This window comes from Entelurus aequoreus, linkage group LG24 (genome assembly GCF_033978785.1).
Source record: "Entelurus aequoreus isolate RoL-2023_Sb linkage group LG24, RoL_Eaeq_v1.1, whole genome shotgun sequence".
NCBI classification, from domain to species: domain Eukaryota; kingdom Metazoa; phylum Chordata; class Actinopteri; order Syngnathiformes; family Syngnathidae; genus Entelurus; species Entelurus aequoreus.
The window spans coordinates 6311854-6335038 of record NC_084754.1 but is presented as its reverse complement, the minus strand read 5'-3'; the positions used below and the strand labels follow the sequence as shown (position 1 = coordinate 6335038).

At 38.2% G+C, this 23185-nt stretch overlaps 1 protein-coding gene across 3 annotated transcripts in view; it reads right to left on the bottom strand.

Annotated features, from left to right (window-relative positions):
- Positions 1-3933: 3933 nt before the first annotated feature.
- The window catches only part of LOC133641943 (protein C12orf4 homolog), a 29213-nt gene continuing 9961 nt past the window's right edge, over positions 3934-23185 (bottom strand). For all 3 annotated transcript variants that reach the window (XM_062036088.1, XM_062036087.1, XM_062036086.1), the window contains exons 9-14: positions 20026-20154; positions 15341-15409; positions 15052-15254; positions 12375-12432; positions 8899-8966; positions 3934-5207 (exon numbers count right to left, since the gene is read on the bottom strand). In XM_062036088.1, the coding sequence (XP_061892072.1) occupies positions 5115-5207; positions 8899-8966; positions 12375-12432; positions 15052-15254; positions 15341-15409; positions 20026-20154 (620 nt within the window). In that variant the 3' untranslated portion in view covers positions 3934-5114. The remainder of the gene's footprint in view (positions 5208-8898; positions 8967-12374; positions 12433-15051; positions 15255-15340; positions 15410-20025; positions 20155-23185) is intronic.

The following is a 23185-nucleotide window of genomic DNA, read 5'->3' as shown; positions in this document are numbered from 1 at the left end:
TTAAGTGTCTGTGGATTTTCGGAGTGACTGATGAGTTTATCACGCTTTAAAAAAGGCGATGTCACCACGCTCTCTCACGGCTCTCTTTTCTTTTTAAACAAACAGCATCAGTGTAGTCCTCACTGATAGAGATCTGAGTTTCTTTAAGATATTTAGCTTTGCACAAGACTTCCAGTTTGTCCTTGAACTTCTGAATCTTCACCATTATAGATCTTAGTCTAATCATCACCATCTTCCCTTTGTTTCCCAGTCTGGTACACCGGCTCAATTTATATTTCTCTGTTGTCGATTAAGTTTCTCAGATAGAACACTTTTATTCTTCCTCTCAGGTATGGTAACGTCAGGCGGCTCCTTGATACCATCAAACACCAAATTATTTAGTTAAGTCTGATCTCCGAGGTATTCTATTTTGTCAGTAACAGAGAGAAAACTGTCACACATTTTCATTATTTCAGCCTGTAAGGAGTTATGGTTATCAGCATGTTTTCCATGTTCACTTTAATGTCATTCACTTCCTTTTGAGCCAACTTAAGGCTGGTTTTGACTTCTTGAAGTTCTCTAGCTAGTGTGTCCAATCTTGTGTTAGATGGATCAGTGGTCCCCAGCCACCGGTCCAGAGACAGGTACCGGTCTGTGACGCATTTGCTACTGGGCCGCACAGAAACATGAATTAATTTATAAACTACGACATTTTCTCCAACTTAACTTTCACCTGTCCCACTAAACACACCAATAAGCTTGTTAATAGATGTATACTACCACTCCTTTGTAATAGTACATGGGACAATGCACATTATTGGACATATAAAATGCTAATGTGCCAGATTGTAGCCAAAGGCTGATTTCCATTTGCATTGCCCTGCAGGGTCATTGTATATACAGGGGTTCTTAAACTTTTTGACCTCGGACCCAACTTTTCCACGACAGAGGACCACTCCAATATTAACACTGACTTATTAATCATACTCTTAATTTTGATTATATTCAATAATTATATCTAACATACTTACAGTTTACTACCTTGTCAAATGACTTACAAGTATGTGTTAATGCAAGATTATATTATCAATGTAACAAATAAACCTTAGGATTAGGTCAGGCGGATTTGAAAAACAAGTAGTAACCAAATAAACATACACACTGTGTTGTGCTAAAATAAATAAAATAAATTATTAATTAATAAGTTTCTTAACTGAACTGTCAATAAAATTAAAGTGCAAATGTTAGTCAATACAGTCATAATTTTTGCGCTTGTATCTCCATGACATTAGCGCCACACTTCTGTTTGTTTTATACTGCCACAAGTGGTGGAAAAATTGTATTACAACTGAGTACCGCTGCTGCCTATACGGACCACAGCTGAAAAACACATACAGTACAGGCCAAAAGTTTGGACACACCTTCTCATTCAATGTGTTTTCTTTATTTTCATGACTATTTACATTGTAGATTGTCACTGAAGGCATCAAAACTATGACACCTGTGAAGTGAAAACCATTTTAGGTGACTACCTCTTGAAGCTCATGGAGAGAATGCCAAGAGTGTGCAAAGCAGTCATCAGAGCAAAGGGTGGCTATTTTGAAGAAACTAGAATACAAAACATGTTTTCAGTTATTTCACCTTTTTTTGTTAAGTACATAACTCCACATGTGTTCATTCATAGTTTTGATGCCTTCAGTGACAATCTACAATGTAAATACCGTATTTTTCGGAGTATAAGTCGCTCCGGAGTATAAGTCGCACCGGCCGAAAATGCATAATAAAGAAGGAAAAAAACATATATAAGTCGCACTGGAGTATAAGTCGCATTTTTTGGGGAAATGTATTTGCTAAAACCCAACACCAAGAATAGACATTTAAAAGGCAATTTAAAATAAATAAAGAATAGTGAACAACAGGCTGAATAAGTGTACGTTATATGAGGCATAAATAACCAACTGAGAACGTGCCTGGTATGTTAACGTAACATATTACGGTAAGAGTCATTCAAATAACTATAACATATAGAACATGCTATACGTTTACCAAACAATCTGTCACTCCTAATCGCTAAATCCCATGAAATTTTATACGTCTAGTCTCTTACGTGAATGAGCTAAATAATATTATTTGATATTTTACGGTAATGTGTTAATAATTTCACACATAAGTCGCTCCTGAGTATAAGTCGCACTCCCGGCCAAACTATGAAAAAAACTGCGACATATAGTCTGAAAAATACGGTAGTCATGAAAATAAAGAAAACGCATTGAATGAGAAGGTGTGTCCAATCTTTTAAAGTTAAAGTTAAAGTACCAATGATTGTCACATACACACTAGGTGTTGCAAAATTCTTCTCTGCATCTGACCCATCACCCTTGATCACCCCCTGGGAAGTGAGGGGAGCAGTGAGCAGCAGCGGTGCCCACGCCCGGGAATCATTTTTGGTGATTTAACCCCCAATTCCAACCTGTGATGCTGAGTGCCAAGCAGGGAGGTAATGGGTCCCATTTTTATAGTCTTTGGTATGACTCGGCCGGGGTCTGAACTCACAACCTACCGATCTCAGGGCGGACACTCTAGCCTGTACTGTATATTACATTCTGGGGGGTGATCTTAGCCCAACACTGGGCCCCGGCTCTATGATTAAGAAACACTAGTGTATGCCATCTCTTCACAAAGAGGGCTCCCACTACCTCAGCGTTATAATGATTTGATTTTTCATGCTCATTTTTTTTGGGCTGTTTCTATCTGCCACACGTGGAAAGCCGGTCTGGTAAAATAATGCATACATTAAACCGGTCCCTGGCTGAAAAAAGGTTGGGGAACCCTGTGTTAGATGACTCCAATATCAACTTAACAAAACCTTTAAAGTTGTCTTGTTGTTGCTGTAGTAATGCATTGTTTTGTTAACGTAAAAGTTAACTTTTACATGGTCCTTATTTTGCTTAGTATCAGATATAACTTTAGGAGGCATGCTGGATTACTGCACAGCGGCCGTGCAGGATGATGATGATAGTTGCACAAGACAGGAAACTGAAGCTCTCAATATTATTTGCACTGCTCCGCACAGCGCTGAGCAGGTTAGTGCACAATCAGCACACAGCATCCACATTTGAGATGTAGTAGTGCCCCACAGAATCCAGGAGCACAGAATATTTTACTTCCACAGTCCCCATGTAAAAGCGGTCAGTCGCTAACGCGGGAAATGCCACCACGCTGTCCCCTGCAGCAAAGTAGAGCCGCTCCAACCCAGCCCGCCGCCAAGGCAAGTTAGTTGTAGCACTTCCGAGTGCGGGCAAATTGGCCACTGGGGCATCCTTAGTCGCAGTCGGACAGAAATTTGTTGTTGTTACAAAGTTGGATAATCGTGTTAAACATCAAATCATAAGGTTCATGCATTTTGGCATGAGCTTGCACACAGTTTTGGATGCCTCTGTTAAAAATGTTTAAACGTTTTGGATGCCTCTGTTCGTGGGGTTTTGCAGTCTGGCTACATCGAGACGTCAACACGAGGTGGACGTACTTATTTAGATGTTAAGTCAAGCTCTCAGCCAGAGGGGGAGAAGCTCCTCTAACCGTGGCCTGCGCTTATGAACACAGACGTGCGACATGCAGTGACATTAATTCTGCATTTCATTTGCAATCTGGGAACACCTCCACAATAGAACATCTTGCATACACACTCTAAAAATAAAAGTGATAAGAGTGACTGTGGCGCAAAATGTATGCAACATTTCCACCAAAGCATGTCCAATACATATTATCTAGACCAGGGGGGCCCACACTTTTTCTGCAGGCGAGCTACTTTTCAATTGACCAAGTCGAGGGGATCTACCTCATTCATATATATAATTTATATTTATTTATTTATAAAAGAGACGTTTTGTTAACAAGTTAAAGGTGTTTAATGATAATACAAGCATGTTTAACACATAGATTCCTTTCTTTCATGAAGACAAGAATATAAGTTGGTGTATTACCTGATTCTGATGACTTGCATTGATTGGAATCAGACAGTAGTGATGATAACGTCCACATTTTCATATGGAGGAGAAAAAAAGTCCTCCTTTCTGTCCAATACCACATGAAAGTGGTTGGTTTTTGCCATCTTATTTGTCCACTTGTTTTTAAACACTGTACAAGAAATACATTGGCGGCAAACTCCGTAGTTTGCTAGCTTGTGCACGGCAGCTTTCTGAGACTCTTATTTTGTTAGCGCAGGCAGGATGAAGCAGGGCTTTTTATTGTGAAGACAGGATCTGTGCAGTCGGTCTTTGGAGTTTTGACAGCAGGTACGGCGCGAGAGTCTGTTGAAATAAAAAGTGTTTCTCGCCTTCCTGACGGTCATTTTTTCTTAATAATGATCTCGGGGCAGCCAGTGTCATCTCACAAGACCCTCGGGTGCCGTGAATGTCAATCAAGTGACAAAATTGACATCTTAGTGAAGATTGAGGATTGCTCATTTTTAGGTCTATTTTTTCAATGCCTGACTGGCGATCGACTGACACACCCTCAATGGTCGACCGGTAGCTCGCGATCGACATAATGGCCACCCCTTATCTAGACCACAACAAGTATTTTAAATGTAGATTAATAAAACCTTGAAGCTGACTATTATAATAAGTATTAACTTACATTATTTGCTAAAGAAACAATAGTTATGTATTATATTCTTTGACCGGCGTCCTAGACCGGTTTCAACTTTGAAGGTTGCACTGTTCTCTTATTTGCAGAGTGATAATATTTACACTGCTTTGCAGTGGGATGAATTACCACGGCATTGAATGCAGCATTATAGCACGGCTCAAAACAAGCAGGAAGCTACAGATAGGCAGCTTTGAGGAAATGAACCGAAGTACATCAATTGGTTGGTTGCTGATGTCATAAAAGTATGTGAGTGAAGCTGCACCCTGGAGGTTTGAGATAATTACAACAGCTGCTTTGGCATTCAGTCGTCTTTCAGTACGATATGCAGCTTTACAGACAACACTCACAAGCAGGATTAATACATCCTCAATGTAGGTGATAATTTGTTTTCATTCTCAATAAAAAAACAAAACAATAAACATGTCAAGACATGAAGCTCACTGGATGCACCTCGAGTACAGTTTGTAGTGGGGAGCAGATACCCATCAGGGCTTAGACGTGAGCGTTAGGGTGGACGAGACGCGGAAGATCTGAGGCAGCATGTTGCTCAGCTGGTAGAACATTTCCTCTGAAATACTCTGTCAACAACAAAGACACACACAAGGCCAGTGAGAAATGAGGATGCAACGATTATAGACTTTGAGAGTGCAGTGTGATTATAGTCTGAGTAATAATCACGATTAATTTCACAAGAAAACATTTATAAAAACACAGACATTCCTTAGACATTTTGATGTGTTATTTATTACTGTTGGAAATAACAGTACAAAAGTGCAACAGTAATAAAACATTATCATTAATAAACACATTAATATTAGACTAAGGGTAATATCTTTATTGATCATGTGGGTAATACACTGTAGTGTTGTTGTCATCAACTATTTATTAATTTGTAATAGTCGGTTTAATGTTGTGTTAATAATAAGTGGAATATACATAATTAGATCCCATTGTATGTGCTGTTATTCTACAAGCTACTGTTTAAATTACCTTGCCATGCCTATAGTTTATTCCACACAGACAGGAAGAAGCTATCTCTAACGTTAAATGGTCACTGAATGAAGCCTTTGACAGGAGTACCTGTCGCAGTTTGTTTGTACCAGTGTTTCTTAACCATAAGGCTGGGGCCCATTGTTGTGCTGCGAGCCCAAAACTTTTGTTTCTCAGCTGTGGTCCATATACACTACCGTTCAAAAGTTTGGGTTCACCCAAACTATTTTGTGGAATAGCCTTCATTTCTAAGAACAAGAATAGACTGTCGAGTTTCTGATGAAAGTTCTCTTTTTCTGGCCATTTTGAGCGTTTAATTGACCCCACAAATGTGATGCTCCAGAAACTCAATCTGCTCAAAGGAAGGTCAGTTTTGTAGCTTCTGTAACGAGCTAAACTGTTTTCAGATGTGTGAACATGATTGCACAAGGGTTTTCTAATCATCAATTAGCCTTCTGAGCCAATGAGCAAACACATTGTACCATTAGAACACTGGAGTGATAGTTGCTGGAAATGGGCCTCTATACACCTATGTAGATATTGCACCAAAAACCAGACATTTGCAGCTAGAATAGTCATTTACCACATCAGCAATGTATAGAGTGTATTTCTTTAAAGTTAAGACTAGTTTAAAGTTATCTTCATTGAAAAGTACAGTGCTTTTCCTTCAAAAATAAGGACATTTCAATGTGACCTCAAACTTTTGAACGGTAGTGTAGGCCGCAGCGGCACATCAGTTGTAATACACCTCTCCACCACTTGTGGCAGTAATGACAATTTCAAACAGACAGGAAAAAGTTTTTATTCGCAAAGATTATGACTAGAGTGGTGAAGCTGTATTTTCATTTGCACTTCTATTTATTGACAGTTTAGTTAAAAACATATGTATTATTAATTTAGTTAGAATGTATTAATTTTAGCACTGTGTAAATTGTATGTACATGTTTTAATAAGTTATATGAGTCCCTTCTTTTGCAGTATTTAACTTTTATTGATTAGTATTTTTTTTTTTTTAAACCTTGATAATAATCTTTGTGATTAACACGTGGTTTCACATCATTTGACATGGATTTTAAACTAAGTTGGTTAGATATAATTACTATATATGATTAAAATCAAGACTAAGATGACCAATTCAGTGTTAATGCATGAGTGGGCCTCAGGCTGCCCTGAAAAGTTGGGCCCAGAGGTCAAAAAGGTAAAGAACCCCTGGTTTACACTGAACTGACTCAATGTTAAGCTACTGACTGTAAGTGACAACTTTTACTTTGGCGTGTAAAGCTGCACCATACTGGATGTATTAAGACTCATAAGCTGCAACGTTGGCAGGTTTTGCACATGGGTGAACTCCCTGGTTATTTTTTAAGTATCCAAAATTTCCTACACGGCCAACTTCAGCTTTTTTCTGGGGGTGAGAGCAGTTTGGTTCTTTGTCCTAATGCCATTTTTAAGCTAATGTAGCATACTAGGCGCTTTTAAGTAATACACAAAACTGCATCATCATATTCAGCGATTGGTGATAATAGCCTTGTGAAATTGGAGTCAAGAGGATGCTGAATGATCTATGTTAGCTACAACGCACGGGATTGAGCGTCACGCCAAGCATGGCCACCAGTCAAAGGAGAATGTTAAGTATTGAATGGTGCACACAAACACAGACTCCACCGCACACCAACACAAAGCATATATATAGCCTCTTTAAATGCAACAATGTTGTTTCAGAGCAGCTATTTTCATTGCTGCCCGAGCAGGGAGCTGACAGGAAGCTGATTCAGTCAGAGCTTTTGATGCCGCCGGTTTTATCGTCTTTTGGTGTCAACGAGGCGACATGCTCTAGGCTCAGCTGTCTGCTGAATCTCACAGTCCATAGGTATAAACATTCCGCAAAGCCCCGGAATAAAACGTCATGAGGCAAGCAGGCCCAAGTGGGTTTTTGAGCCAAATGATGTGGAAACACCGCAACCTTCTAGGGACAGTTTTCTGTTAAAACGTAACAATAGAGGTGGATTTCAAAGTAAATTTACTGCAGTAAGAACAGCTGCGTTTAAATCCTGATGCCTCGCACACATGTTTGGGGATGAGTGTCTAAGCTGACATTTATCACACTGTGTAAACACAGACAACACAAACGAAGGCTCTCTAATCTATGATTCAGGGCGAGCTTTTCAAACAATTCCATTCAAAAAGGTATGTGCCGCCAAGCCGGGTGCGCCTTTAGTACACATTTTGGTTAAACTAACAGAGCTTTTGTGACAGCAAATGACTACAAGGGATTTACTTCTGCCAGGTTCACATTTGTTGTATTATATCATTGCTGTGATTACACGACGAAGCTTGGATTTATGGAACTTTAAGTCATGGTTTCTACAATGCATCTGCATGTGATCAAGAGATTGCAATTTTGCTATATACACAATATATACTGTATGTATATATATATATATATATATATATATATATATATATATATATATATATATATATATATATATATATATATATATATATATATATATATATATATATATATATATATATATATATATATACACTACCGTTCAAAAGTTTGGGGTCACATTGAAATGTCCTTATTTTTGAAGGAAAAGCACTGTACTTTTCAATGAAGATAACTTTAAACTAGTCTTAACTTTAAAGAAATACACTCTATACATTGCTAATGTGGTAAATGACTATTCTAGCTGCAAATGTCTGGTTTTTGGTGCAATATCTACATAGGTGTATAGAGGCCCATTTCCAGCAACTATCACTCCAGTGTTCTAATGTTACAATATGTTTGCTCATTGGCTCAGAAGGCTAATTGATGATTAGAAAACCCTTGTGCAATCCTGTTCACACATCTGAAAACAGTTTAGCTCGTTACAGAAGCTACAAAACTGACCTTCCTTTGAGCAGATTGAGTTTCTGGAGCATCACATTTGTGGGGTCAATTAAACGCTCAAAATGGCCAGAAAAAGAGAACTTTCATCTGAAACTCGACAGTCTATTCTTGTTCTTAGAAATGAAGGCTATTCCACAAAAGTGTTTGGGTGACCCCAAACTTTTGAACGGTAGTGTATATATATATATATGGCGATTTTATTTTTTATTATTCTTTAAAATGACTTTTTTTTTAATCAAATCACAGGGTGCTTGGGATTCATTTCGATTAATCCTGATGAAATTTAATTCATTGGTAATCTTTATTAATGACTTTGGACACCGCAGCATTGAGTAGATGGTTGTGTGACAGTTAAAAGAGACAACACAGGCACATGTCACCTTTGGCACAAGGAACTGCACAGTGCGTGATATGCCTCCATCCCACGACGCCATCTCCATCATGAAACCTGCCAATAAAAGGACAATTAACGAGTGGCCAACCCACATGCACATGATCCAATAATCATGTGCATGTAAAATACAGAGCTGTGAGGTAATGACACCTTACTGAAAATAATAATACAGATGAAAAGAAAATGCACTGGTGCCCCTTTAAAAAGAAAAAAAGTTTTGATTTTAAGAGTGAGCAAAAGACTGGTTGGTTCAGGCAGGAGATTAGTTTGAGTTTGTACTATTGTTACTCGACAAAAAAAATTGGTACACTACCGTTCAAAAGTTTGGGGTAACCCAAACAATTTTGTGGAATAGCCTTCATTTCTAAGAGCAAGAATAGACTGTCGAGTTTCAGATGAAAGTTCTCTTTTTCTGGCCATTTTCAGCGTTTAATTGACCCCACAAGTGTGATGCTCTAGAAACTCAATCTGCTCAAAGTACGGTCAGTTTTGTAGCTTCTGTAACGAGCTAAACTGTTTTCAGATGTGTGAACATGATTGCACAAGGGTTTTCTAATCATCAATTAGCCTTCTGAGCAAACACATTGTACCATTAGAACACTGGAGTGATAGTTTCTGGAAATGGGCCTCTATACACCTATGTATATATTGCACCAAAAACCAGACATTTGCAGCTAGAATAGTCATTTACCACATTAGCAATGTATAGAGTGTATTTCTTTAAAGTTAAGACTAGTTAAAAGTTATCTTCATTGAAAAGTACAGTGCTTTTCCTTCAATAATAAGGACATTTCAATGTGACCCCAAACTTTTGAACGGTAGTGTATATAATCATAATAGTTTAGTTAATTATTATTAATGGGCAAACGGTCAAAATAGCCCCTGAGCCGCACTTGAGAAAGCCCTCCAGTCTCTAATTAGTTGCCCTCAGCTTCCTCTTGGATAAAATGTCTTCTTACCACAGCTGGCTCTAGGCTTTGTGTGGCCCCATTTTGGTCTTTGATGTTTATCATTATTACTATTAGATTCCTGGAGCCCCACAACCCCACCCTAAACCTAACACCATACCCTTACATACACACCCTTAGTATGTTTACATGCACTAAATAAATCAAGCTTCCTTGAACGCACCACAATTATGTGCTATGGGATGCAAAAGTAAAACATAGACATAACTTTTTCTGATGCTGCCACAAATAGATTTATTATATTTTTATATTGCTTCTATTACCTCATCGTGGTTCCAAATGTTAATGCTGTGCGTGAATGCATAAATGGTACCTTTAAAGATGGTATGACGTCTGTGTCGAGTGAACAGTGAAGTGTTCCATGCTGGGTTTGCCGCAACAAGAAGGAACCATTTTGCATTTTTGCAAGGGGGTGTAGGTTGTGTTACACATGAACATCTTTTTATTGAACTTTGACTGGAAGATTTATTTTATCCGGTCTGTGTTGGCCCTGGTATGAGGGGGATACTTGTCCGGGGTGTATCCTGCCTTCCGCCCGAAAGCAGTCCCCGAAGAGAGACAAGCAGTAAAAAATGAATGGATGGATGAATGAACTTTTACAACCTATTTTATAACTGACTGATTTAAATGAAAGAAAATAATATTAAAATATTTCCTAAGCCTGTACCATGATCATTGTGACGTGTTTATGTGACAGGCCAACCCTGCTTCTTACCATGGCCGCTAAGCACATGCCAAGAAAGAAATAGAGGAGATCCTTTTCCATTGTTGTCTTGTTACAACTTATGACTAATGTGTTTAACGCAACGTGATTTTTACAGTTTCACCAAAATGATCACAATGTTTTTTAAAGTAGAAAACTGATCGTGCCAAACCCGATTGCGTCAAGTCTAGCTGGACTGAGCGATCATTAGTGTGTAGTGGAAAAGCTGGATTGTCTAAATGAATTTAATAACAAACACATACAATACAGGCCAATAGTTTGGACACACCTTCTCCTCATTCGATGCGTTTTCTTTATTTTCATGACTACCGTAATTTCCGGACTATAAGCCGCACCTGACTATAAGCCGCGCCAGCTAAATTTAGGGGAAAATACAGATTGCTCCATATATAAGCCGCACCCGACTATAAGCCGCAGGGTTTTGATGTGTAATTACCGTAGTATATAGGGGTTCCTGCTACCACGGAGGGGATTGTCGGGACAGAGATGACTGTTTGGGAACGCAAAGCGTCCCATTTATTAACAATAAATCTTTCAATCATTCAATCAAACTTTCACATCTTTGACATGGCGAACAGCATTCGTGCAGAGTACAAATAATACAACGGTGCAAAGTAATACAAAGTGCTCGCCTGTACGTTATCAAAATAACCAGCTTACCGGTATATGAAAAGTCAGTCTTTAATCATTGTGTCATCGTCTTCCTCCTGCGTACTAAAACCACCGAAATCCTCTTCGTCGGCGTCGGAGAAGAACAGGCCGTAAATAAGCCGCACCCTTGTATAAGCCGCAGGGACCAGAACGAGGGGGAAAAGTAGCGGCTTATAGTCCGGAAATTACGGTATTTACATTGTAGATTGTCACTGAAGGCATCAAAACTATGAATGAACACATGTGGAGTTATGTACTTAACAAAAAAAGGTGAAATAACTGAAAACATGTTCTAGTTTCTTCAAAATAGTCACCCTTTGCTCTGATTACTGTTTTGCACACTCTTGGCATTCTCTCCATGAATTTCAAGAGGCATTAAAACAAAAAAATGGGTTTCACTTCACATGGAGAGAATGCCAAGAGTGTGCAAAGCAGTAATCAGAGCAAAGGGTGGCTATTTTGAAAAAAAACTAGAATATAAAACATGTTTCAGTTATTTCACCTTTTTTTGTTTAGTACATAACTCCACATGCGTTCATTCATAGTTTTGATGCCTTCAGTGACAATCTACAATGTAAATAGTCATGAAAATAAAGAAAATGCATTGAATGAGAAGTTGTGTTCAAACTTTTGGCCTGTACTGTAAATACAATGTTTTAATTTTAGAAATTGCTGTTGTTTTTTTTAAACCATACTGTAATTGTTTAATTTACCGTATACATGCATATTTCATTATCAAGAGTTGTAATCTAAATGCGGCAAATATGTGGTATTATTTTGATATTTAAAGATGCTTTTATTTTGAAGTGACATTTACCGGAAGTGTTGCTGTGCTGCTATCCCACTTTGGTTCAATTGACACAGCAGAAAAGACAAACTTTCCAGCTACGTTTACAGCTGTCCAATTACTTCATATAGCATGCAGCCAACAAGGTAAACTACTTTATGTTACTTATATCTTTATTTTATACTATTGTGTTATGCCGTGCATGTCAAATGTAAAAAACAATACTTATTTAGCTGAGACTGTCATTACTGTTTTACTTAATTTGAATGGTGGATTTGAAGAATAAATAAAGCCACTTGTGTCTGTACGTGCTTGGAGGGAGGAACACATACCTTTCACACATTTGAACACCAGCTCAGCTCTCTTCAAACACCAGGGTATGGTCATCTCCTGTCAGGAAAGGACAAAACACACATGAATTCACAAGTAAAACACGATTAATGTCTCTTAATCATATGAGGAAAGTGAATAATTTCATGTTTTGAGTACATTAGGTCAGACGAAGACTGAAATATTAATAAAATGTTTAATGTATCCTAACTATGTGAATAATTTTGATTATGTTCTAAATCGAGAAGAGTGGTTGAAAGAGCAATTAGGGCAACCATAGTTGACTTGAGTACATTTCCCCAAGGTGTCAGTTATTATTAACCAGCAGGGGTAAGAATCGTACTAATTACATGACACAGACGTGAGCGAGCATACAGTCGGCGTTGACTTTGTGGAGGAATTCCGTCTGCCAATGTCATAATTATGATCGTAATTGCTGCTCATTAATTCAGTCATGAGTGAGCTGTAGCCTATCCCAGCTGCCTGTGGGGAAGGGGTGGAGTACACCATTGATGTGTCACCCGTCAATCACAACACATGCAGACAAACTACCATTCACACATAGTTTTACACTAAGCCTCCTAAAGCTAACAAGCATTTTTTGGATGATCATTTATTGTATTATGCAGTGTAGCGGTTATATCAACAACTGATAGGGGGTGTCATTTCACTAATGATATGACACATCTATGTTGGCTTGCTTGGCTCACATCCACTTTTTCCAAGCGTGCTGGGGCCATCGAAGTGTACCAAGCTTGCATACAGACTACAGCTTGGAGAGCAGGGGTGTCAAACTCATTTTAGCTCAGAGGCAGCATGGAGGAAAATCTGTGCACACGCGGGCCGGACTATTAAAATCATGGCATTAAAACTAAAAAATAAAGACAACTTCAGATTGTTTTCTTTGTCTTACTTTGGTCAAAAATAGAACAAACCCATTCTGAAAATATTACAATAAAAATATAGAAAAAAAATACCGGCAGCGGTAAAGTTTAGATCCATGAAGGAGAGAAGAAAGTGAATGAATGTTTATAAGTGAATACATTTAAAAGAAATTAAATTTAAAAAATGTGTTTTCTTTTGTATTATTTTTTTTTATGTTTTAAAGGCCTACTGAAAGCCACTACTACCGACCAGTCTGATAGTTTATATATCAATGATGAAATCTTAACATTGAAACACATGCCAATACGGCCGGATTAACTCATAAAGTGCAATTTTAAAATTCCCGCCACACTTCCGGTTGAAAAACTCCTTTGGATATGATTTATGCGCGTGACGTCACAAAATCCACGGAAGTGGTTGGACCCCATCTGACCCGATATAAAAACCTCTTGTTTTCTTCGACAAAATTCCACAGTATTCTGGACATCTGTGTTGGTGAATCTTTTGCAATTTGTTTAATGAACAATGGAGGCTGCAAAGAAGAACGTTGTAGGTGGGACTACTTACTACGCCTAGCCGATGCTTGCCGCCAAACCCACGGATGAAGTCCTTCGTCGCGCCGTCGATCGCTGGAACGCAGGTGAGCACGGCTGTTGATGGGAAGATGAGGGCTGGCTGGCGTAGGTGGAGCGCTAATGTTTTTATCATAGTTCTGTGAGGTCCGGTTGCTAAGTTGCTAAATTAGCCTTAGTGTCATTAGCAACAGCATTGTTAAGCCTTACCAGGCTGAGAATTTTTAACCATGTAGTTACATGTACATGGTTTAATAGTATTGTTGATCTTCTGTCTATCCTTCTAGTCAGGGGTTTATTTCTTTTGTTTCTATCTTCATTTGAGAATGATGCTATCACGTTAGCTCAGTAGCTAAGTGTGTCACCGATGTATTGTCGTGGAGATAAAAGTCACTTTAAATGTCCATTTCGCGTGCTCGACTCTCATTTTCAAGAGGATATAGTATCCGAGGTGGTTTAAAATACAAATCCGTGATCCACAATAGAAAAAGGAGAGAGTGTGGAATCCAATGAGCCAGCTTGTACCTAAGTTACGGTCAGAGCGAAAAAAGATACATCCATCACTGCCTCTCTAGTCCTTCACTGTAACGTTCCTCATCTACGAATCTTTCATCCTCGCTCAAATTAATGGGGTAATCGTCGCTTTGTCGCTCCGAATCTCTCTCGCTCCATTGTAAACAAAGGAAAATTGTGAGGAATATTACCTCCTGTGGCGTCACGCTACTTCCGGTACAGGCAAGGCTTTTTTTATCAGCGAGCAAAAGTTGCGAACTTTATCGTCGATTTTCTCTACTAAATCCTTTCAGCAAAAATATGGCAGTATCGCGAAATGATCAAGTATGACACAGAATGGATCTGCTATTCCCGTTTATATAAAAAAAATTCATTTCAGTAGGCCTTTAAGTTTATGACAACCTTTTTCCAAAACACAATATAGAATGTGAGATATAACAAAATAATGTTTACATTTAACATTTGTTTTCAAAACGGTTACAAAAAAGTGGGACCCCAAAAATTTACTGAGGGACCCCATTTTTATGACTTGATGGGGTACCCGGGACCAACAATGATGGAGTATTGAAGCGTGCAAAACAGTTGTTTATTACGCTCAATATTTTGCTGTACGAAATCCAAGATAGTACATATGGTAAAAAGTATAAGGTAAAAAAAGCCTAGTGATGACTTTAGAAAACATGTTTTTGGTACTTGCAGTTTCGATTACCTCTGACATGTCGTGCACCAGCAGCAGCGGAACAGTGATGGTGGTGACATCATGAGTGCAGCAGACTTTCAGAATGTTTCTCAGGCCCATGATGGCCGGGTCCCTGGCCGTGATGTTCCCTGAACGCACGTTGTCATCCACACACAGGTGGAAGACAACTTGGACCTCGGACAGGTTGGAATGCCGCGAGACGTAGAACTCGCCTTGACGAATGGACAGCAGTGTGTGAGAGGAATGATAAAGTTTGGTCAGAAAGTGGCACAACTGAAAAAAAATCTACACGAATTACCTGGTGATATATTTGACGGATTTCTTTCTACATTTTTACTTTTGTCATCGCTTCCATTCTTTGAGATTTCTGCAAGGACACAGATATGAGGACAAGGATTTAAGTCAACAGTTTTCACCAATAAAACACAAATGAAGCACTTTTTTTTAGTTTTCAATAATATACATGCTTGCATTTTTGAGCTTGTCGTAACCTCAAGATGCAGAGACAGCAGGTGACATGCAGGTAAGAAAAAGCTTAATTAAACTGGGAAAAATAACAAAAGTTAGCAAACAGCAGTTTAGTGCAGACTGCAGAGCATGTAGCGGCAGCAAGGTACTGCAGCACAAACGCAAACATTCGCCATGTCCCAATTGGGCGGCCGCTTCCTTTGCAGTGTGCATGTGTGAGGTGCTGACATTGTAGAGTGCAAGGGCTATTCCAATTCGAAAAAGCTCCAAGAGTTCTTTGAATCCGGTCGACAAATATGTCAAACATGTCGAGGATCCTTTGCAACAGTCCATATCCCAAGATTTTCTGCGTCCCCAGCTCTGAAAAAATATTTTCAACATGGTGGAGCTATGCGGAGAGGAATGAGCGACTTTAAAATGTAAGTGTAGCTTTATAATTTCCTTTAAGTAATCTAAAACCAGACATGTAAAGCTTGGCGTGACAGTAGAACTTTTAATTTGTGTTAAAAAAATGAGACCTCGATTATCGTAATGTTGAGCGACCTCCATGCTGTGCGTTGCTCTTTTCACCCTGAGATATAGCCTCATAGCGGGCTTTGCAGACAACGACATGCATGGAGCTTTTTTCAGCGTTTGGAAGTAAAGCCTTACATATTCTTTCAATTACTAGATCTAAAAAGGTAGAAGTATGTCTTATAGGGTTGATACCAATATTTTGGTACCGGTACCAAAATGTATTTCGATACTTTTCTAAATAAAGGGGACCACAAAAAATAGCAAAAGCTTTATTTTAACAAAAAAATTGTACGGTACATTAAAAATGTGTTTCTTATTGCAATCAAAGAACCATTTTGTCCTTAAATAAAATAGTGAACATACTAGACAACTTGTCTTTTAGTAGTAAGCAAACAAAGGCTCCTAATTAGTCTGCTGACATATGCAGTAACATTTTGTGTCATTTCTCATTCTATTATTTTTGCCAAAATTATTAAAGACAAGCTGTAAAAATGGATTATTAATCCACTTGTTCATTTACTGTTAATATCTGCTTATTTTCTGTTTTAAAATGTTCTATCTACACTTTTGTTAAAATGTAATAAACACTTCTGTTGTTTGATACTTTACATTAGTTTTGGATGAAACCACTACTTGGTATCGAGCCGATGCCAAGTAGTTACAGGATCATACATTGGTTTTATTCAAAGTCCTCATGGGTCCTGGGATGTATTTCCTAAGTGTATAAATATAATATGATTTTTTTTTTAAAAAGGAAAAAAGATTTTGTGAGGATAAAAAATATAGATGTAATCATAGTAGTATTGACTAGATACACTGTTGAACTTGGTATCATTACAGTGGATGTCAGGTGTAGAGCCACCCACGGCATTTGTTTACATTCAAGTGCGCTAGCTTTTGTTCGCGGTGACGCCGGTGAGCTATAGTATCCTCCTACGGTGTGTAGGGAAGCATTTTTAGCTATTCCTCGTCCTGCAGGGATGATACTTGTAAGAAACCAATTGTATTCGTCGCCATGGAGGCGAGGATTAGTGATTTAGAAGTAGCTAAAACACTGCCAATTGCAGATAGATGTTCGCTGCTAGCTAGTTAGCCATGTCTTAAAGCACCTCTTCCTGAGGGCGTTTCAGTGTTATAACTTCACCTTTATCTTTACTTTTTAGGTCAAAATGCGTCTGCTTGTAAGTAGACGCTGCCGAACGTGCTCCTCTGCTCGTAAAACCAGCAATGTCATGACGTGATGGCGTGCCGTCATACCCGTTGGGAACCGGTACTTTTCAAACAGAGTATAGTACTGTTTTTGATTCATTAGTACCGCGACACTATACTAGTACCGGTATACCGTACAACCCTAATGTCTTATTAAGTGTCTTATTAATGAGTGAATGGAATAGTTGATCTTACGTTAACTATTTTTGCAATATAATGTAGATTGCTTTCATACATAGACCGAGATTAGTTATTGTTTGTGAGCATCATGTACATTTTTATTTTATTGGAAAATGTTCACTTTTATATGCGTTTAACTCACTGTTGTGATCTTGTGTTCACCTTCAAGGAGGAAATGGACTCAAGGCTATTTAAAGGACAACAGAGCTAAAATGAACCGCTTAATTGTAGTGACAAAAGGTTAATTAAACTAAATTTAATTTAATTACAAGAATAGTCTGGGCTTTTACATAAGACATCTATATTTAGAAATGACATCAAACACCTCTTTAGAAATAATATATGAGTACTACTGTGTGATTCCCACAGGAAAGACCACATAGTCTTTCTGGGACATCATTTGGATTGTTTTTAGCGTGTTTCAGAGGGTACATGTCAAACTACATTGTCAAGCGACTTTGCAAAGCCAACGGCTGACTGACTGACACTCTAGTTATAAAAGTAACCATCATACAATTAACACTCCATTAACTATTTAATAACTATTAATTAGGAATAATCTATTTAAAATAATTTACTTGGTATATAGAGAGAACCATGGTCCTTCCAGGTAAGAATTAATTAATGCATAATAATACATAAAAAATTAAGATCAATTCACAAAAAACAAAGGTCATGCGTATCAATAACAAGAACAATACACCAATAACAATGGACCATAATCAATTAGAGGAGGTAGTCAGTTTTACATACTTGGGGAGCATAATCAGTGTAGATGGAGGGGCAGAAGAAGATGTCAAATCCAGAATAGGGAAAGCAAGAACATCATTCAACAAAATATGGAGAGCAAAAAACATTTCTCTCAAAACCAAACTGAAAATCTTTAACTCAAATGTCAAATCCATCCTGCTGTACGGATCAGAAACATGGAAAACCACCAATAGCATACTCACTAAACTACAGACATTCATAAACCGTTGCCTCCGTCGGGTCCTAGGAGTCTACTAGCCAGACACCATCACCAATGCCAACCTGTGGGAACTCACCAAACAAGAACCAGTGGAACTGCAAATCAGGAGAAGGAAGTGGAGCTGGATAGGCTACACACTCAGAAAACCCAATAAATCAATCACCAAACAGGCACTAACATTGAACCCACAGGGAAAAAGAAACAGAGGGAGACCAACAACAACCTGGAGAAGGAGCACGGAACAGGAGATCAGGGCTGAGGGGCTGTCATGGCAACAACTCGACCGCAGGGCACAAGACCGGAATGGATGGAAGGCTTTCGTCGGCGGCCTATGTTCCTCAGGGGATACTAAGGCCTAAGTAAGTAAGTAAGTAACTATTTAATAACCATTAATTAGGAATAATATATTTAAAATGATTTTACTTGGTATATAAAGAGAACCATGGTCCTTTCAGGTAAGAATGAATTAATGCATAATAATTAGGGATGATGTTTGATAAGAAATTATCGAGTTCGAGCCTATTATCGAATCCTCTTATCGAACCGATTCCTTATCGATTCTCTTATCGAATCCAGATAGGTTGTTGTATATGGAAAAAAACACACAATATTTGGTTTAACAAAAGCTCACTTTTATTTTATAAGCAAAAAATAAAAATAAAATAAATAAATAAATATTGACTGTTACCCCCCTAAAAAAATAAAATAAATACATATTGACTGTTGTTACCCAAAGTATATTAAGTGGGATTTTTCAGAAAAACAAATATATACAGTAACACAAAAACAACCTGTCTCTGTGATCACTATAGGTGAATAGCCATGCCTACAGGGTTTTTTTCCGGTCCATTATTTTTGCTGCTTGTGTGACATCACAGGAAATGACGTAGCTCAGTCTAATGACTGAGCTACGTCATTTCCTGTGATGTCCCACAGGGCATTTCTTGTGGGACGGGATTCGTTCCCAGGGATTCGAATAAAGAACCAACTCTTTTTCTTTACTATAGTGGCCTCGATAACGGGAACCGGTTCTCAAAAAGGGATTCGAGTCCATGGAATCGGTTCTTTTCTTATCGAACGATTCTTTTCTTATCAAACAACTGGGCGAACCGGTTTCGAACATCATCCCTAATAATAATACATAAAAAATTCAATACATAGAGTCCTAATCCTAGATATCCTAACAAGTTCTTATTCCTGAAGTCTACAGTAAACAGTATGCAATAAAAATAACAAAGTTGACGAGTGCTTTACAAATTTGGTAAGAAGTTATTAAGTAATTAAAGAGTTCAATGTATTATGTTTAAAAATACTAAATACTGAGCTGACGATAAATCTACCGACAGCAACACACATATAGTTACGAAGGCTAAACCTATTCACATCACTCTAGCCGCGGCCAGAGGACTCTCTCCAGGGCACACGCTTCCTGGACCGCAAGAGGTAAACCTAAATAGACTCAATTAACCAATAGAAAACAGGTGCGCTGGCAAGTAACTAAACAGAAAGTGAAGGTGCAGCAAAACAAGGAATCCAACAGGAAGTACTACCAAAACAAAATCACCAGTACGAGGAAAACAAAGAACAAAATCCAAACTGTCATGTGGGATCACGACAATGCAAGCTCAAAAACGTCTTACCGGGTTGTTCTTTTTGCTTGCTGCTCCGCTGCGCTCGAGCATAGAGCACCACCTGCTGCACCTCCTCCAGCTGTTGCTCCATAGCAGGAAAGTGGAAGTCTGTGCACTCCTTTGCAACCGTTGCAAAATCTAGGTCAACAAGGTGATAAAACAGTCATTCCATGATACACTGGGCCAAGTTGGTGCCTAAATAGGACGATTATCGCTACATCATTATCAGGGGAGGGTCAATTAAATAATCCCGGCTAAAAACTTATCAGCAATGTAAAGACAAACTGATACATACAGCGTCTATGGTCCATTCCCCTAATTGGTGCCAGTTGCGTGTCTAAGAAAAAAAATGTATGAATGCATGATCAAATTACCAGTAAAATATATATTTTTATTAAGTGTCCCGTTCATTCATTTGATTACAAAAAGGAAGGAATACAATTTAAAAGATTAATTGAAACTATCCTCATCACTGGAAAAATAATATTTGTTGCCTGTCTTTAAATTAGACTTAAACATGATCCTTCAGAAATATTGTATTTTATACATATTTGTGTTACTCCTTATCCCAACTACACTTTAAAGAATTGTTTTTTAAACACAATGAACTTAGTCATTTCACTCAGTCCTGTAGCCAAACACACGTTACTTAATACCTCTAAAAAATGATGCATATTCCAAAAGTCACATGGTCCATAGGAAGTTGCATCATTCCGATTCTCTCCAGGCCATTTGAAAGGCCAAAAGTAAAATGTAAGCTCAGTCCTTTTACCTTTTTCTTTTTTACATTACTTTAAAATACTATTTTTGTATCACTGTAATGTGACATGCTATTACAAGTAGTAAAAATGCAATGTGGCTAATGTTATGCTCAAACTCGCATCTTACTTTCAGTCTTGTTACTTAAATGAGTCATCTTTGGCTTAAGAACCTTGTACAAAAGGGAAATAAACTTGTCTGAGATGGGCCAATACACATTTGGAGTACAGTGGTACTTCAACTTAAAGGGGAACTGCACTTTTTTGGAATTTTGACTATCGTTCACAGTTATTATGAAAGACATCACAACAGATAGATTTTTTTTTTATGCATTCTAACTTGCAAATAATAGTACATAAAAGTCCGCTTACAGCATAGCCAATGGGAGCTCATCTATTTTGCCCATAAAGTCTAATAAATACCCATACAAAAAGCGCCAACAATACTCTGTTTACATTTTGTGACTTGAATATTAATCAAGTATTAGTGATATTGTTATTATAAGCGCTAACGCAGACACACTATTCGTAGCGGTGCCGTGATCACTTTCGTGTGTGTCTATATTTACATCATCGAGTGGTCAGCTGCTTCCTCGCTTCCTTGCTCCCTGTAAGTTTATTCTAGATCATAAATCATGTATCTCACCTGGACAGAAGACGTCTGAGTAGGTAATCCGACAAGTTGGTACACTTTGACAGCCATTTAGGGCCCGGAAATGGCGAGAAAGACACGAAAAGACACTTGTCCTGTTTCTTATCCTGTTTCTTCGTGAGGATTATGAGACATTCTTCATCTTAATGGGAATTATATGAACATCCCAACAGTCTGCATCCTAATGACAGCAAACATTGTACAGTAAGTGATGTTTTATTATGTTTGTTGTCTCTCATGAAGTCTGCACTGAGTAATATTCAGTGATGAAGAAAAGAAAAAGAAGCAAACATTGTGATGCATTTTTTAAATTAATGCGCCACGTATGCTTAAAATGATCAATGTACGTAAATATTAAATGTTGTTATAAATGTACCCAGTACTACATTACATACTTTCATTATGTATATAAAACCTCAATGGAGGTGTTTGGATGTTTTTTTAAGGGCTTTAAAGGCGGAATGGCGCGGCTCCCACAGCTCCATTTTAACCAAACTTTTGATCGCATTTATTCAATATTTAGAAAGCAAAAAATTTAAAATAATATCCATCGTCTTGTCTCTCATAATGATTGTGAACGATAGGCAAAATTCCAAAAAAAATGCAGTTCTCCTTTAAGAGCGCCCCCACTTAAGTGTTTTGAGATAAGAGCTGTCTCTCGGTTAGTTTTTAAGCTTTAAGTTGGAAACCAAAATTTTAGTTATAAGGGTCTCCGCCATTAGTTGGCAAAGCAAATGTTACAGTGAACCCCGTAAAATCCCCCTATAAACATCTGGGGCCGTACTTATCAAGCTTCTTAGAATTACTCCTAAGAAGTCTGCTAAGAGTTGACTTAAGAGTAAATAAATTCTTCGCTGAAAGCTGCACTTAAAAGTTAGTTATCAAGCGTCTTACTCACACTTTCAGCAAAGTGTAGGACTGAATCTTAAGTGTCACACTCAGAGCTGAATTACGACATTACTATGTGCCGTAAACGGAATTTTAGGTGACGTCATTTCTGTGTCCATAGAAATGACCAATCACGGAAGGGAATCCGTTGTCTAAGAATAAAGAAATATCTTGGAAATATTTAAGTGGACAATGGGAGTGTATATTTTGACAATAAACTACAAAATAATACAAAACAAACTAGTCCCCGCCGGCACTCACGCTACCGCTCCCTCTCTTCTATCGCCCACACACTCACTGACGTCACTCACCTCACGGCCACACACATACGCTACTGTCATAACATTTTCTTTCCAATTCATTAATTAGGCAACTAATTTGAAACTGGTGTGGGTGGCTCTATATATACTAGCCCACTGCAGACACATGCAGAAATCAACAAGGAATCGAAAAGTATTAAATCTGTGACAAAAATAATATCCGCTCTGTCTAAACGATACCGTTTGATCAGCTGCTCGTCATCAAAAAAAACAAAAAACATTGTTCCGTTCCCTGAACGTTCGCGCACGTCTCTCTCGCCTCAGTGCCATCCCCTGCTGACAACTCCTAACCACTTAAGACACCTCTGAAGGTCTCTTAAATATCGTGGAGAGTAGGAGTGATTCTTAGACTTAAGAACGTTGATAAAAAGCTTTTATTCTTAAGTTTGAGAGTAGGACTAAATTTCGCAAATTCTCAGGACTTAAGTGTAAAATGGCACTCTAAGAAGCTTGATAAGTACGGCCCCTGGTCTTACTAGCTAGCATTAGCTTTTGGCTAGAGATGAACATAACTTTCTTTTCCAACCACTGGAAGAAAAAAAGGGAGTCTG